The sequence below is a fragment of the Battus philenor genome, unplaced genomic scaffold (assembly GCF_028537555.1).
Source record: "Battus philenor isolate CCGP_79_NKW_IND1 unplaced genomic scaffold, ilBatPhil1.0.hap1 SCAF_8, whole genome shotgun sequence".
Classification (NCBI taxonomy): Eukaryota; Metazoa; Arthropoda; class Insecta; order Lepidoptera; family Papilionidae; genus Battus; species Battus philenor.
This window is the reverse complement of record NW_027181748.1, coordinates 9,791,769-9,806,610: the sequence shown is the minus strand read 5'-3', so window position 1 is coordinate 9,806,610 and position 14,842 is coordinate 9,791,769. Positions and strand designations below refer to the sequence as shown.

At 32.7% G+C, this 14,842-nt stretch overlaps 3 protein-coding genes across 6 annotated transcripts in view; 1 reads left to right on the top strand and 2 right to left on the bottom strand.

The window, feature by feature from the left end:
* Positions 1 to 4,057, top strand: part of LOC137931595 (coronin-2B-like) — a 30,821-nt gene extending 26,764 nt beyond the window's left edge. For both annotated transcript variants that reach the window (XM_068775037.1, XM_068775038.1), the window contains 2 exons: positions 156 to 311; positions 1,404 to 4,057. In XM_068775037.1, the coding sequence (XP_068631138.1) occupies positions 156 to 311; positions 1,404 to 1,535 (288 nt within the window). In that variant the 3' untranslated portion in view covers positions 1,536 to 4,057. The remainder of the gene's footprint in view (positions 1 to 155; positions 312 to 1,403) is intronic.
* Positions 4,058 to 5,248: 1,191 nt separating this feature from the next.
* Positions 5,249 to 8,733, bottom strand: bou (boudin). The gene is made up of 4 exons (XM_068775211.1): positions 8,593 to 8,733; positions 8,362 to 8,517; positions 7,178 to 7,318; positions 5,249 to 5,506 (listed from the first exon to the last, which is right to left on the bottom strand). Exons 1-4 carry the CDS (start codon positions 8,660 to 8,662, stop codon positions 5,307 to 5,309), a joined length of 567 nt encoding a protein of 188 aa, XP_068631312.1. The 5' UTR covers positions 8,663 to 8,733; the 3' UTR covers positions 5,249 to 5,306.
* Positions 8,734 to 12,419: 3,686 nt separating this feature from the next.
* btsz (bitesize) overlaps positions 12,420 to 14,842 on the bottom strand; it is a 78,194-nt gene continuing 75,771 nt past the window's right edge. For all 3 annotated transcript variants that reach the window (XM_068775251.1, XM_068775252.1, XM_068775253.1), the window contains 3 exons: positions 13,804 to 13,976; positions 13,227 to 13,435; positions 12,420 to 12,762 (listed from right to left, as the gene is read on the bottom strand). In XM_068775251.1, the coding sequence (XP_068631352.1) occupies positions 12,629 to 12,762; positions 13,227 to 13,435; positions 13,804 to 13,976 (516 nt within the window). In that variant the 3' untranslated portion in view covers positions 12,420 to 12,628. The remainder of the gene's footprint in view (positions 12,763 to 13,226; positions 13,436 to 13,803; positions 13,977 to 14,842) is intronic.

Here is a 14,842-nt window from a genome sequence, read left to right as displayed (position 1 = left end):
TCGCATCAATCTGCTAAATAATTATTTTTATTACAATACAGAATCGTACTTACTCCCTTATAAAAAGAGCTTATTAATTTAAAAAAAATACTGGGTCTAGTATACTAATTATATATCAATTATACTTTTATATTCAAACTTTTTTTTCCATGTAGGTGGCAATTAACGAAAAATCACAGAAAACGAGCGCCAATCAAACGACAAAGTTCCACCAACTGCAGAAAATGTTCGGCAAACATACGGGGGACGCGGAACCCGTGCCTCTATACAAGCAGATAAACCAGGGTGACGTGTTCAGCACGGAGCACGAGGTAATAATAACATTTTTCGAGGCTTCATTAGTTGTAGTTGGTAAAGTCTAAATTTGATCACCTTCTGCACTTCTACTAACCAGTCTTCATCATATTCACTTTATCATAATAAGTACATTGAGTTCAGAAAGAGCATAATGAGATGCATATTTGTTTAAAGTAATGGATGTGCCTTCTTAACCCTGATTAGTAACACTAATTAACAAAAGAAATATTTTTTTCGGTCTACCTGCACACAACAAATTGTAAATTGTCGTTTCACTCGCAGAAACTGGCTTAATTATCCGACTCGCCCTTTTGCTAACTGCTTTTCGTCCCATAGTGAAAACCTTTATTTTCGCTGTGTTAATAATAAAAGAGGTAATTTCTGGGTGACAACTCTTTCGTTTCGTCCAATAGACATCCACTGCAAGACATAGGCCTCCTCCAAACATCGTCACAATGACCGGCCTGCACTACCAGCACCCAGCGACTTCCCGTGACCTAAACTATGTCACTGTAGACGCGACAACTTGTGGTCGCCTCCCGAGAAAATAGAATTTGCTGTCTCACTTGAAGATACCCAAAATTGATTTTTAACATTTCAATGAAATTTAAGACATTGAATAGTTAATTATTTATTGTGAAGTATGATACGGACACCAGACAATACATAAAATATCAATTCTATAGTCGGACCGAACATTTTTCTTATAAGAAAAATTTTACTATAACCTACACTGAGCGTTATTTTATATACTTTATTTTACAATTAGAATGTTAAATTTATATTTATTCATATTAATTTGGGAATTTTTGACATAAAAATGTTTTAAATCAATATTATAATTTAGGTATGTTTATGTGATTATCTGAACTCTTGTTTTTTTATTACTTATAGATTTGTAATTTCTTTCTATTACTTAGTTATACTGAATTTACCTAAATCTTAAAATTTACCATAGGATATTAGGCTTGTGCCGCTTAATATACTTACGAAGTTCAATCTTCATCAACATGGCTGGAATAATGTAACATAAATAACAGAAACATATATAGAAACATATAAACAATAACCATAAACAGAAATCAAAATATTAGTGTCTGTCCTAGCTCCGTCTCGCGTTCAATCGCCAAGGCGAGGAGTTGCGGATTGCGAAGCGGCAACTGCAAAATAGCCAACAACGGGTCCGCGAACTGGAGCAGCTCGTCGCCGTGTTGCAAGCCAAGCTGAACAACCAGTGAAGCTCCCACATACAGAGTATATAGAACGCGCACAATCATAATCCTTAATTTCGGTTTGGTGGAAAAAATGTGAAAGATAAAAATATGTTGTCCACTACAGGTCGTAAATTGGTTGTAATAAAAGAAATCGTTCTTTTTTTAATTTTGCCGGTAAATCATTAGGTACTACGTTGTAATAGGATTAGTCACTTTTAGAATTTCTAAACGATATATTTCCTGTGATTTACATTACAAACTGTAATAATTGTATGTTCAAAAAATATGTCTACCGGAATAATTGTATTACATATACACAAAAACAAAACGGATGAAATTTATACCATAATTTGTTACATATGATTTATGTTCTTAATAATGAATTTGAGAAAATCTTTAGTGGAAAAATACCTTAAATATGAATTCTTAATTTTGTCAATGATTACTACTGAATTAATGCGCGTTCTATTTAAAAAAAAAAAACATCGAGTTTTTAGTAATCTTCCAACAATGACCGTTGAAGCTAAAAGTACAAATGTACAATATGTTTATTCAGCTATTTTAACTTCAAATATGTTTCAATGTGTAGCTTGAATGGGCAAAATTGTGGAATATTCGCTATCAAAATGTTCAGCAAATAAAAATATTAAGCTATGCTTTTAGCAAATATGTATACACATTGCCTTATATGTGTTTTTATATAAGGAATATATTTTTTTGTACTTGTATCAACAGTTCGATGATTAAAATTACTATAATGCATAATAATTAAAAATTTAATATGCGTGAAGTATAAGCTTAAAAGATTCTTGATTATTATATAAGTGACATCACAGTTTTATTTTAAAATATTGAGTGTTAGTTACACGTAATAAATTGTTCTTTGAAAGAAATGACAGTGAATTGTGGACTTGCAATGGTATAATAACGTTTTATTATTACATGAAATAATGAATATTAAACATTCCAGGAGGTGCAGACAAAGACATTCTAAAATACTTAATGACAATGACTTTGCAAATATCTTAAATTATTCTATGTATTAATTTAATCTTATCATCTCGTGTTATTTCTAACAATTGTCAAGAATTGTTGTTCTGATTAAATAACTTTAAAATCTTTTAACTATGTGATCTAGCTTAGCAGTAGGTTTAATAACCTAATAATAATATTTTTAAAATAAAAACGAAATTCCGAATGTAGATTGATAATGAAAAAAAGCGCAAGAATTTTGTGTAATTGTTATTTTTTAATTAAAATATCTAAAATAATCTGAATAACGAAACAGTATTAGTAAATAGATATTTAATAAGGGATCAAGTTAGTCATTCCAATTTCTTTATATGATCGTCGATCGTCTTGCTTTTACAGAAATTAGTTTTTTACTTTATTCACCCAGACGTGTTTATAAACACAATCTAAAGCAAGTTAATATTCCATGACATGTTTAGTGCATGATTTTAAGCATATATTTTCAATTGGCAAGTTTAGTTGTAATTTTGTGATAGAAATAAATATGTTAAGGCCTACTTTTTTTAAAACACTAGTTAAGTAAGTTTTTTTTGCTTTATATAATTAAGCTAAAGTCGGAATGATCTAAGGATGGAATACACTAAATAATAATAACAAGTCATACCTCTGAGAAGCGAAGCTATCTTCGAGCCTTTGTTTAATTTAATAAAAAAATGTTGGAGAAATCATTTTAAAAATCACAGATCTGATAAAATGTCGGATTGCACAGACGCTTTTAATTTTTCAGCGATGTATACTTATTTATATTTGAAAACAAATGTAACTCTGTTCTGAAATTTTATAATTATGTAAAATTTATGTTACAATGTGCAATGATGGTCAGGGTTTTTTTTATAAAAAGTGTATTCAATTGTTGGACTTAATTTTAATGCCTAATTATTCTGAATGACACTGTTTTAATAAGCACACAAATATTGTTTATTCTTAAGTTGACATTGTTAGTGATTTGTTTTAATCTTTTAAGTCTGATTTATTGTATTGTTCCTTTCTGTTTACTCGTGTTTATTAGGTAGTTTACTTTTATATTTATCAATAAAAGGCCATCACATTTTCTTCGGTTTTATATTGCAGGACATACATTGGGATTAATCAAATACTAGTCTGTATTTCAAAATGTGCCAGTCTGGTAAAAAAAACTACGAAAAAATGTACAAAAAGGTTACCTGAACTTTTTGTATAGCTGATATTTTTTTAGCTAGCATTATTAAATAGATTATAATATCTAGGTGCTAGATTGCATTCGCCTTTGTTTGTATCGTATATTGTTTTACTAGATTTAGAAATTTTTGAAGATTAATTGGTATGCAGTGCATTTATATGTACTTATGTACACGTTGATTTACATTCCATCACCCAGTGTAGAAAGAAGCAACGACTAGTGTTAGTTACAATAAAAAAGTATTATTGCAGCTGGGTTAATATTTTAATTTATGACTAAATTGACATTAATATTTATTGTGTATTTTTATATCATGCTTTATGTAGCACAAATTTTCAATAAATGTTTGACCATTTTGAGTGTTTTAATAATTTGTAAAAGGATTTATACAATAGAAACGGTTCTGATTTTGTATTATTTTTTAAAATAAATGGAATACATAATCAGAAACTGTTAATTTATAATAAAAAATTTAACAGATTCGTTGCGTTTTAAGGTCTTAAACGCCCATGCGTGACTTTCCTCAATTGCAGCAATCAAAAGCGCGTTTTTTCATTCTGCGGGCGCCGAATATATTGACATTTGTCAACAGAGACGGATATACGTCATAGCTTTCCTTACGATTTATAATCTAACGGTGTAATTAATACCTTATGAGGTTGAACAGGTCCCACATGCAATGTAAAGAAGTTCAATCTTGCCCAGAAAAGACTAAATGCACTGGTTGAAAGTTCAAAAAAATTTTCAAGCAATTTATGATTGTTTAAAATTTTATTCAATACACTGTAAAATTCTTCTAACGGTGTAATTAATACCTTATGAGGTTGAACAGGCCCCACATGCAATGTAAAGAAGTTCAATCTTGCCCAGAAAGGACTAAATGCACTGGTTGAAAGTTCAAAAAATTTTTTTAGCAATTTATGATTGACATTTTATTCATTACACTGTAAATTTCTGTATTTTGTTAACCTCAGGTCATCTACTTTAGTACATAGTACAGCGACACTTAAAATAGTGTTGTGAAATCCAAATATTGAAGCTAGATTATACTTATATTAAATACAGTTAATGTTTTCTTTGTACACAAAACTTTATAGTAAAATAATAAAAAATGTCACTGATTTCACATGATTTATGAAATAATTAGTAAAATCAACTGTTGCCTCTACTTTAGGTAATGAAAACTGTTAATTTATATCAACAGTTAGTAAATAAAACACCTTTGTAGGAAATAAAATGTATTTCCAAATATACAATGCTTTGATAAAAAAAATAATCCTAATAAAAATGTCAAATATTCCTACACTTTGAAAAGGGCTGACAAGAACACTTACTTTACAATTAATATCAACTTTATTCTTATCCTTATTTTAAAAACCTTATGATTTAAAGAGTTAGTCTTATAAATTGGACGGATATATTTTAAAGGAAAGATGGGAAATTAAGTAAAAAGTTTGTTTTACCTCTTCTACCACTATAAATTGTAAAATGGAAAAAACTGTAATTACCCTTATTGAGCATATTTATATGGTAAAATAACAAAATAAATGCTATGTTAAGTTATATATCAGAGGTAGAGATACAATGTTCCTACATTTGTCTTGTTATGACATGCATATGAATGAAAGGAGAATACATAAGAGAAACATGCTTGGAACCTTTATACTTGTGGCCACATTGCACCCATCACTATTGCAAGTATAAATACATGTTCTATATTCCAGTTTGTCTCCAGGTTGTGCCACATAGTTGCAATAATTACCTAAGTCGAGAGATGAGCAAAACCTTTTTGTACTAATGCCACCTGAAAGTTTTACAAAACAGTTAATACACATCTATTTCCAAAAGAATATAACATTTTAACCACATATAAAACTTACCATTATATTATAAAGTTAATATAGTGCCTTGTGCTTTAACCACCACATGTTCAGTGCTTTAAACAACTGTTAAGAATATAAAAGCAATAAGTTATATAGCACCAACAACTCCTTAAGTATAACTATTAGTGAGTGGTGATAAAAAATGATTTGCGAATATAATTATTACTAATAGCTAGGGGTACGGAAATTTCGTATTTACGAAATAGATGCGAATAAATGCGAAAATTACACGTAAATGCGAATAAATGCGAAATATATGGTAGTGTTCGTATGATGGATTATTAAATTATTATCGTATCGCCCGAGTCGCGACTCGCGTCAATTAAACTTGAGTGAAGTTCGTTTTAGACGAAACGGTCGACGCACTTTTTGGACACGAACTGACTCGACAGAACGAAAGCTTTCGAGTCTCTCTTGTTCGTTGCCTATCGCTCGAGTCGGGGATGTTGCATATGAGCACTCGAGCAGTGTTTATTTGTAACGCTTTAGGCACGCAAGTGTTTTACAAAAATATTTTTTTTTGTGCTCTTAAAATGGGACGCCCTAAGAAAGATTTGACAGATAGAATACTAGAATTTAAGAAAGATGATCTGTATGTGTCCGACACCAATATTTTGATGTGCCAATATTGTAACATTCGTTTGTCTTAAGGACTATGAAGGAATTGATGAGACAATGAAAAATATGTTGAAATCAGCAAGCGACAAAAGTTTCAGTAAGCTTTCTCTTCACATGAAATTAAATAAGACGAACGAGGCTTTCTTTCACAATGGCCAATTGTTTTCCCCATCTGCGGCTGCAAGTTCAGCCACATTAAATATAAACGTATTGCTGGAAAGCTTTTCGAAAATTCCTTTTTCCCAAGGATTTCCTCAAAATGAGTTAATTGATGGGCATGCGCACTTTCATAGGTTAATTCTTCGGTCTATTAATATAAATGAAAACCCCAATATAAGGAACATATTGTTGGCTGTCAAATGCAACTTTCCGTCCTTTGCTGAAGCAGCATTACAGAGTATTTGGAGTCCAACCAACAGCGTGGACGCTGAACGCTTCTACAGCATATACAATGTCGTCATAACGGACAGAAGAACGACGCTTAAGGAGTCAAATGTTGAAATTTCCACAATGTTATCTTTTAATTAATTAAAATTGTTTTATGTTAAGACTTGTAAAAAATTACTAAACAAGTATTTTTGTTTAATAAATACCTAATTTACCCAAATTTTACAATTTCAAAAATATAAATGCGAAATTTATGCGAAATTTTTAAATTTTGAAAAATATAAATGCGAAATTGGTGATTTTTTTTGCGAAATTTCCGTACCTCTACTAATAGCATGTAGGCGTATCATACAAGCTAATAAAAATAATATGTACACATGAAAAAATTCATTATACATAGATTAAAAGCTTTTTGATATTTATGAAGATATTAGAAAAATAAATTAGTTCAAATTTAGAATTAAAACTATTCAGCAAAAAAATTAATGACATATTTTTTTCTTAATAATTACATATATATTACTTGCATAAAGTGCATTTTGTATATGGAAATTAGTGTTTTAAAAGTTATTTAGGTTAGTATGAACCTGTCTGCTTAATGCAATATTGAGCATTATAAACATGATCACATGGCATTGCTTGCAAGAATCCACCATCCAAATTGATCAGACTGTCGCTACATTCCAACGAGGAAGATGTATTGCATTGGTAACACTCTATTGCTATACCTAAATGAAATACAATTAGCTACTTAAACAAACATTACATACCATTACCTACATAACATAACATTACCTTTTAAACTTCAAACATACAAAAAAATTCTTTTCCAAAATTTGCCTACAATATGGTTCTTACGAACATTTTTAGCATACACCAATGGGCAACCATTTAAGGACTTCTGCCCCTTATTCAAGAAAATGAAAACTCTCCAGGGCCTCTTCAAATAAAAGGTTTACACAGAGATTGAGTATGCTTATACATTATTTTCGAAGAGTGTTCAAGTTCTGCTCTCGGCTGGGGTGTTCTAGTTATTGTAACATAATATTTCAGGGTAGCAAAAAGTAAAATATGGTGTAACAATGAGGAGGGAAATGGTTTAGAAAAGTTAAATTTTAGGTAACACTTTTAATGTATGGCCCCGTTCCTCCACACTCTTACAAAACATTTTGGTTATCTATTTATGCAATAATCAAACCTTATCTCAGTGCAACAGTGTTAAATTAGAGAAACCTTGGGACAATAAACCCAGTTTGAAAATCATCATAATAAAAGTTTACAATAGTAAATATACAATACAAAACATGGCTTTTTATGTTAAAACTTTTACTTTTATCATTTCAACTACACATCGAGTTATAGATAGTTCTATGTTATGAATAAAAAAAATAAGTTTTATTTATTTATAATAATGGATACCAATAATGATATTTATTTATATTACTTTTCATTACTTATAATATACTAAATATTATTAAGCATTGTCAAACATATATTTAAGATATTACATATATGAGACATATTCAACCACATTTCAATTTGTTACAGCTACCAAGGCTTTTGTTAGTTTTATTAGTAATTTACTATTCCTTTACAATATAAAAAAATACTCTTGTTAATTATTAATAATACAAAGATGAGTTTACCAAATTCCCTTCAGTATTATTATGATTATTAGTGTAAAATGTACTCAACGAGAACTGATATAATCAACCACCATTAATGACCTTTGTGATTTTAGTATGGCAGAATAATTCCAGGTCTATCTCACCTTCATATCTACCAACACGTTTAATGCAGTACTGAGCATCATGAATCGTCGCGCAATCAGTCGCTATTAAGTCTGTATCACTATCTAAATACTCATTACATTCGAAAGGATGTTCTGAGTCAGTCCCTGAACACTGATAGCAATTTATGGAATCAACTAAAATAAAGTGTAAATGATAAATAGTAAAAAATAATCAATAAAATAAAAGGGCGTTACCATACAGATTCTTACCTGATTTTATAGTTGTGACTATATATAAGAAAACAACATTTATAAAAAATGACAGACTGTGAAACTTCATTGTTTATTACAAAATGGTACTTTCATATAAATTTCAATTCTAACGTTATTTCAATTACAAGCCATCTAACAGAAAATATTTAATAAATTTGACATTGACAAAGTAATTTTTTTTTATGAAACAGATAATGAATATTCGGCCATGCATCAAGAACTTAAATCACTTGATTATAAAATAATTAGTTATAGGTGTAAAAGCTTTGCAGCGGCTACTTGAACCTTCAAATACACAAACATTCTGTAAAAGAATTCTATCTCAAATAGCTATTCGGTTTATTTCGTACAACAGTCTTTTAATTTATTTATGATAGAGAACCTCCCTCTCCTACTAAAGTTTCTTACTCGACGTTAGTTTGCTTTGAGTACGGAATGCCTGTATTTGTTGACAATCTTTTGGTAGTTGGAGTCCCCATGTCGTTAGGAAAACGAGACACGACACGAGACTCTACTTGTGACCGTGACGTGGGGTGGTGCTAAACGGGTGATACATTCTAGTGATGGCTTAGCCGCGGCTTGTAACCATCCACCGAACAGATATCAGATCATGAGACCAAGTAGTCTAACTGAGCTCCGGCATGATGTTCGGTGCAGTCAATTCAAGTGGTTAAGTTCAAATGGTCGAAGCAGAAACCTTGTTTTAGGTAGACTAGTCGCAGACGCAAATGTTGGTTGCGTTATCGAACGACTAGCTCCAGAGAGCACCGGGATCCAAAGTAAGGTTTTGCGCTGCCCGACCGAGTGAAGCCTACAGGGTTATTGGTTCACACCGTAGAAGAAAAAGCAAACATACATAAAGATGTATTGGGTGAAAGCGCACGGGGGCGAAGGAAAATGAAAGGGCGGATTAGCGCACCCAGAATGCGGCCCTAAAGATAAAAAGAAGACCAGTATATGAGAAGTGCCCCGTATCATTCGTCATGCCACAGTCAGACATGCTTCAGATACGCTTGGCGAATGGAATAGGAGAAACGTGGAAGGCGAGACGACTTCAACAATCAGAAAGTTCTTCCCGGACGCCGTATCGGCCGACCGTGCACTGCATATAAAAGAGCTGGACACGGCTCTTGCCCAAATGTTCTCGGGGCATGGGAGATTCTCAGAGTAACTGTATAGACTTACGCTCAAAGTGAGTCCGTCGGCAATCTGTGACCCAGCGGTGGATCAGACCGCGGTGAACGCGATCACTTGTCCCGTATTCGTAATATCCAGAGTAGAGTGTAACCTAAAGATTGGGAGTAATATAGAGGGCGAAACTATCGCCTTCCTCTTGGGCGATAATGTGTGTCGCCCACAACTTCAAATTATTGCAGAGCAATTGTAAAGGTGTTTATGAAAAAGAACAAAAGTTAGTAAAGGGATGTAAGACCATAGTAATGTAATAATAGAACTAAATTTGTAAATGTGACGAGAAAACTGTGACAATAATACTAGAATATAAACTGTAATATTTTGGCAATGGAGTGGAGGTATAAAATGAGTGAAAGTAGAAGTTTAAATGATATATGAAAAAAAAAGAACCAAATATACTGTGAAGGAAGGTGCAAAACTGTAAACAAACAAAAAAAACTGTTTGGGTCGTTTATTCTTAGAAAGATTTGGCAGTATTTTACACCAGGACAGCCCCGTATGTAGCCTAAGTCCGGTCATGCGTAGAAAACTGTAGCCATTTGTGGGATGCTACTCCATGCGGAGACGAGCAAAGAGGCTTGTAGCACAAAACTTTGGTGTAAAACCATACTTGGGCGTTCAAATTTTAATTCTAATTCGAACGCCGATATCAATTCGGAGGCCATCTGCGATGTGCAGCAACTGCCGTTGTTTTAGGTCGTGTGAATTCTAAAGCCACTTTGTGCATATGTGAATACATCTTCGATCACACGTGGTTAAGATCATCCTTGCCAAAATGTTCGAGCGGTAACCCACCTCCGCCCACTGATCGCTTATAGGCTGATGGTACGATACTTATTTCGCACTAAGCTTCAAAGCTTTGTATATAATAAAGTTGCCGGTTTATCGGTATTCTACAGACTACAATTTAGAGAGTATGCAACAGAATTACACCAAATAATTCCCCCATCTCCTTCCTTACATCAGACAATAAAACGTACGGATTCACGACATTCGTGCAGAGTTGAGATTCCTTCCCCCCGCATTAAGCGTTTTGCTAATACTTTTAAAGTGAGAACAGCCAACTAGTGGAACAACCTACGGGCATTATTAGTTTCCAGACAATTATAACTCAATAGTTTTCAAGACAAGAGTGAACAGGTTACTTCTAGACAAATGTACCACGGTAGACCTCGTCTTTGCCAGTCAGGCCAGACAGAGGTCAAATAAGTGAAATGATACGAAAAATGAAGGATAAATTTCAATATTATATAATTTATACACATGCGGCAATATCGTGAAAAGTTTACAAAGCGGTGCGGCGCGTGAGTTAGTGTCGAGTTGCACTTCAACCATTTTGACATTTGACAGGCGACGGTTTTTAAGTAATTCGGCGATTACAGGATAGGACCATTTCAAAAATAGCAGAAGTTCGAAGCCCTCTTTACAACCTTGGTTTCTCTATGGGTTCTATATGAACATTGAATCGTTATGTTACGACATTCGGTGCTTGAGGAGAAAGCTGCGCATCTCATGGACCGCGAAACAAACAAACCTTCTGACACCCATGAAGCTGAAAGTGTCAACGACGCTTTAATATATTTTCCTACAGTAAGTCGTTAACGGAAACTGGTGAAGCTTATCGTTACAACAAAGAGAAAGACAACGTTAGCCTAATACGCTGGACAGTTGAAATCTGCACCACTGGGGACACAAAAATTTACGATAACAATTACGTAGAACCAAACAGACTGACATTGATTTATGGGACAGTAAGTATATAGAGTTGTTATCTAAAAAAATTAACTCCTGAATTTAGTTAAAGATAGGAAGGTAGAAATAAATAATTCTTGAAATATAAAAAAATTAAAATCTGCAAAATTTTATTAATTATATAATCATATTAAATTGTATCAAAATTATTACAAAATATTTTTATAATTACATGTTAAGTAGATTCTAATATACATATATGTTATATATTCTGTTACAAACTATGGACGTTTCGTTTATTTCAGAAATAAGGCCATAAATATCGCAAATTCTGTATGCACAAACATCTTAATCTATAAGACAAACATACCCTTCTTACTTCGAGTAATTAGAAAAATTTACTCTATCAAAAAATCACAATTTGCATGAGCAGAAACTTAAAGACTCATGAGAACTTAATTTGTACACGATTACTCTATATTAAATGCGTAACCTTACATAATTATTACTAATTAATTAAATTAAAGGCAGTATGGATAGAAACAGAATCAAACATTCTTGTCATTACAAAACTCTGTAAGTTAATTTTATAATATAACATGTTCACAGTAGGAAGAATGTTAATAGATACTTTGGAAGTGGTTGACATTGAATAATATTAAGATAATATATTCATTATGTAAATAAAACCCTTTAAATACAAAAGAAACATAATATGCCTGTCATATATTAACACACATATAAACTTCAAATCAAACCAACAATTAAAAAAAAAAAAATTAGTATAAGAATAAGACAATTATAATAGTATCCATTTATGTAACATAATTTGAAGTACATATTGATATTTGTCACAAAATAACAATTAACTACTGTTAATAAGGTTGACAAGTATACTAATAACATAATCGTGAAAAAATTTGGGTCAAATAAAATACTTTTTCTTACAAACATTCAACTATTCGTTGATAATTTCTTTATTTTAAAACACCATTTTTCACATAAAATAGGAAAAGATTTATATATTTAAAGAAAAAAAATACTAGAGAAATGAGTATCGAACATGTAGGTACAATGTGTTAGCTAGCTTCCGCACAAACGGTTCCTACTTGGAAGGGAAGGGTTTGTAGAACTACCATTATCTCCGCTAGTTGTTAAGCTGTGGTCTTAATGGTAAAGATCCTTCCACCCAGAAGTTTGGCCGTTGCATCATTGTCTGCCATAACGCTACCTCCTTTCCCATACTATCCATCCAGTTTACACTTGCGCCCATATATGTACCTGTAAACATATTAATTGAAAATCAAACCACGTGCACAATGTACAGCGACGATACATTGTTTTATATGTTATAGAGAAGATATAAACAGTGTTGTCCTATTCATCTTTTTAATCATTTAAAGTAGAAGTATTTAAGTACTGACATATAATATTAAATAGTAGTATTATGGTTACTACGCTAAATAGACTTATCTAGAATGGTTTGATGTCATAAAACTCAAGGCCATAGTTTTTAAATAGGGAGTCCTAATAATCCTCATTGTGTAGGTCGATAGACGTCCACCGCAAGACATAGGTCTCCCTTAAAAATCGTCACGATCACCGGTCTAGCGTTGTCCTCCTAGTGACCTCCTAGAGTCCAAGATTCCAAGCACAAATCCATAAATAGCGATACAGACCATTTCAGATTGAATTTAGGTATTTATAATAGAATATTTAAGATGATGTGTATATTAATATCTTACCGGTTCCAAGCGATAATCTTATCGCCCCCATGAAGTCATTTGAGGCGAGCCTGTCTCTGTCCCACAGGCTAAGTTCCAGCGCCCTTGTGGCAAGCTCCTGCATGGTTAGACCGCGGTACGTGAACGTATGCTCCCACCGAGGATTCAGTGTCCTCCGTACGACGTTTGTCTTTTGTTTGGCAAGGCGACCTCTTTCAGGAAGGAGATAGCTGTGGGTAAATTATGTGTAAGATAAATCTAAGAGAAATAATATTTTTAAGATAAAATATAAGTCCTTACTTTTGAAATTTACTAATTTTTGGATAATACAACAGAAATCAGGTTATTCAATACAGTGTGATATTTATTGATTCTGTTAAATGTTAAACTAATATAAACGTAGGCATTTCGAAAATAAAAAGTTGTAAAGATTTTATAATAAATTCATAAATTGTAAATACAAAACTATACAGTCATGGTTTTAGAAAGGTTACTTATTTAATGATATTATAAAAGTTTACCAGTTATGAATTTGCTTTAGTTTTTCACGTAAATTATTTATTTACTTTTTTGCTGGAATTTTGTTAAAATAATTTACCTTTTACAAAATACATCGGCGAGTCCGTTGGGTTTGGTGGCGACGAGGTTCTTCGCCTCTTTGACAAGAACATGTAATGTGCCTTTTCCGCGACTTGTGTTGTCCTGTGACTCAAACTTGAGACCTATTATTAGGTCGCCGCGAGTGCCTTGTAGCTCATCAAATTGTTCCGTCTGCAAATAATAAATTATGCTTTAGAACACAACCGTGATCATTACTTAAGTCAATTTTGGATACAAGCCAAACAACAAACAACAATCCTGCCCAAACGCTATTTGCAGTTTCCGTGGGAGCCACAGCATGGCCTGCTACATCATTATCAGAAAAATTTAACTTCAACTTATAATACTAGAAAAGATTGACACAAGGATATAATAACTTTTTATTCAACTGCCGCCTAACAAACCGTGGAGAGAGCTGTGAAGGGGATTTCGCCACGGGATTAAATCGGAATGAGAAGATCCGTAGACGATCGAAAGTTAAGGCTATAACCTTTAGCCTAGCAGATTAGCGAGCCAGAGTATTAATGGGCAAGTCACATAGAACGCAGAACTGCTAGCTGCTGGGTCGTTGAGGTTCTGGAGAGGGGACCATAGATCGGCAAGCGCAACCTGGGATATTAACCTATAAATTTGGCAGGCGACTTTGATTAGGTCGTCGGATGCCGCTAGAGTTTCGGGTAGACATGACATGTATATATATTATCGACGTCATATTAGATGACGCTTTATGTTATTTCCTCTTTTTATTATTTGTAATTATGTAGTATTTATAAAAATTCTTAACTTAAATCACGATATCAATAGAACCATAAGGGATGGGGTCTAAACCTTGGTCTAAGATTTAGAAAGTGAAATATCGTTTTCGTCAGATGAGGACCTTATGGATCCTATTCCACCCGTAGGAGAATTAAAGACCTCTAGTATAGATGTAACCGAGAGAGATATTGCTGAAATTTGTTAATTATGAGTTTTCGTATTAACTGAGGATGTTTGTAGGATTTACATGCAGCATAGTCTTTGCTGGTGGTGTGCAATGC

Coding starts and splice junctions, on each gene's coding strand:
- bou (XM_068775211.1), bottom strand. CDS start 8,662: ATGAAGTTTCACAGTCTGTCATTTTTTATAAATGTTGTTTTCTTATAT. Junction 7,319..8,361: donor ACGTGTTGGTAGATATGAAG/GTGAGATAGACC, acceptor TATTTCATTTAG/GTATAGCAATAGAGTGTTAC. Junction 5,507..7,177: donor ATATTGCATTAAGCAGACAG/GTTCATACTAAC, acceptor TAAAACTTTCAG/GTGGCATTAGTACAAAAAGG.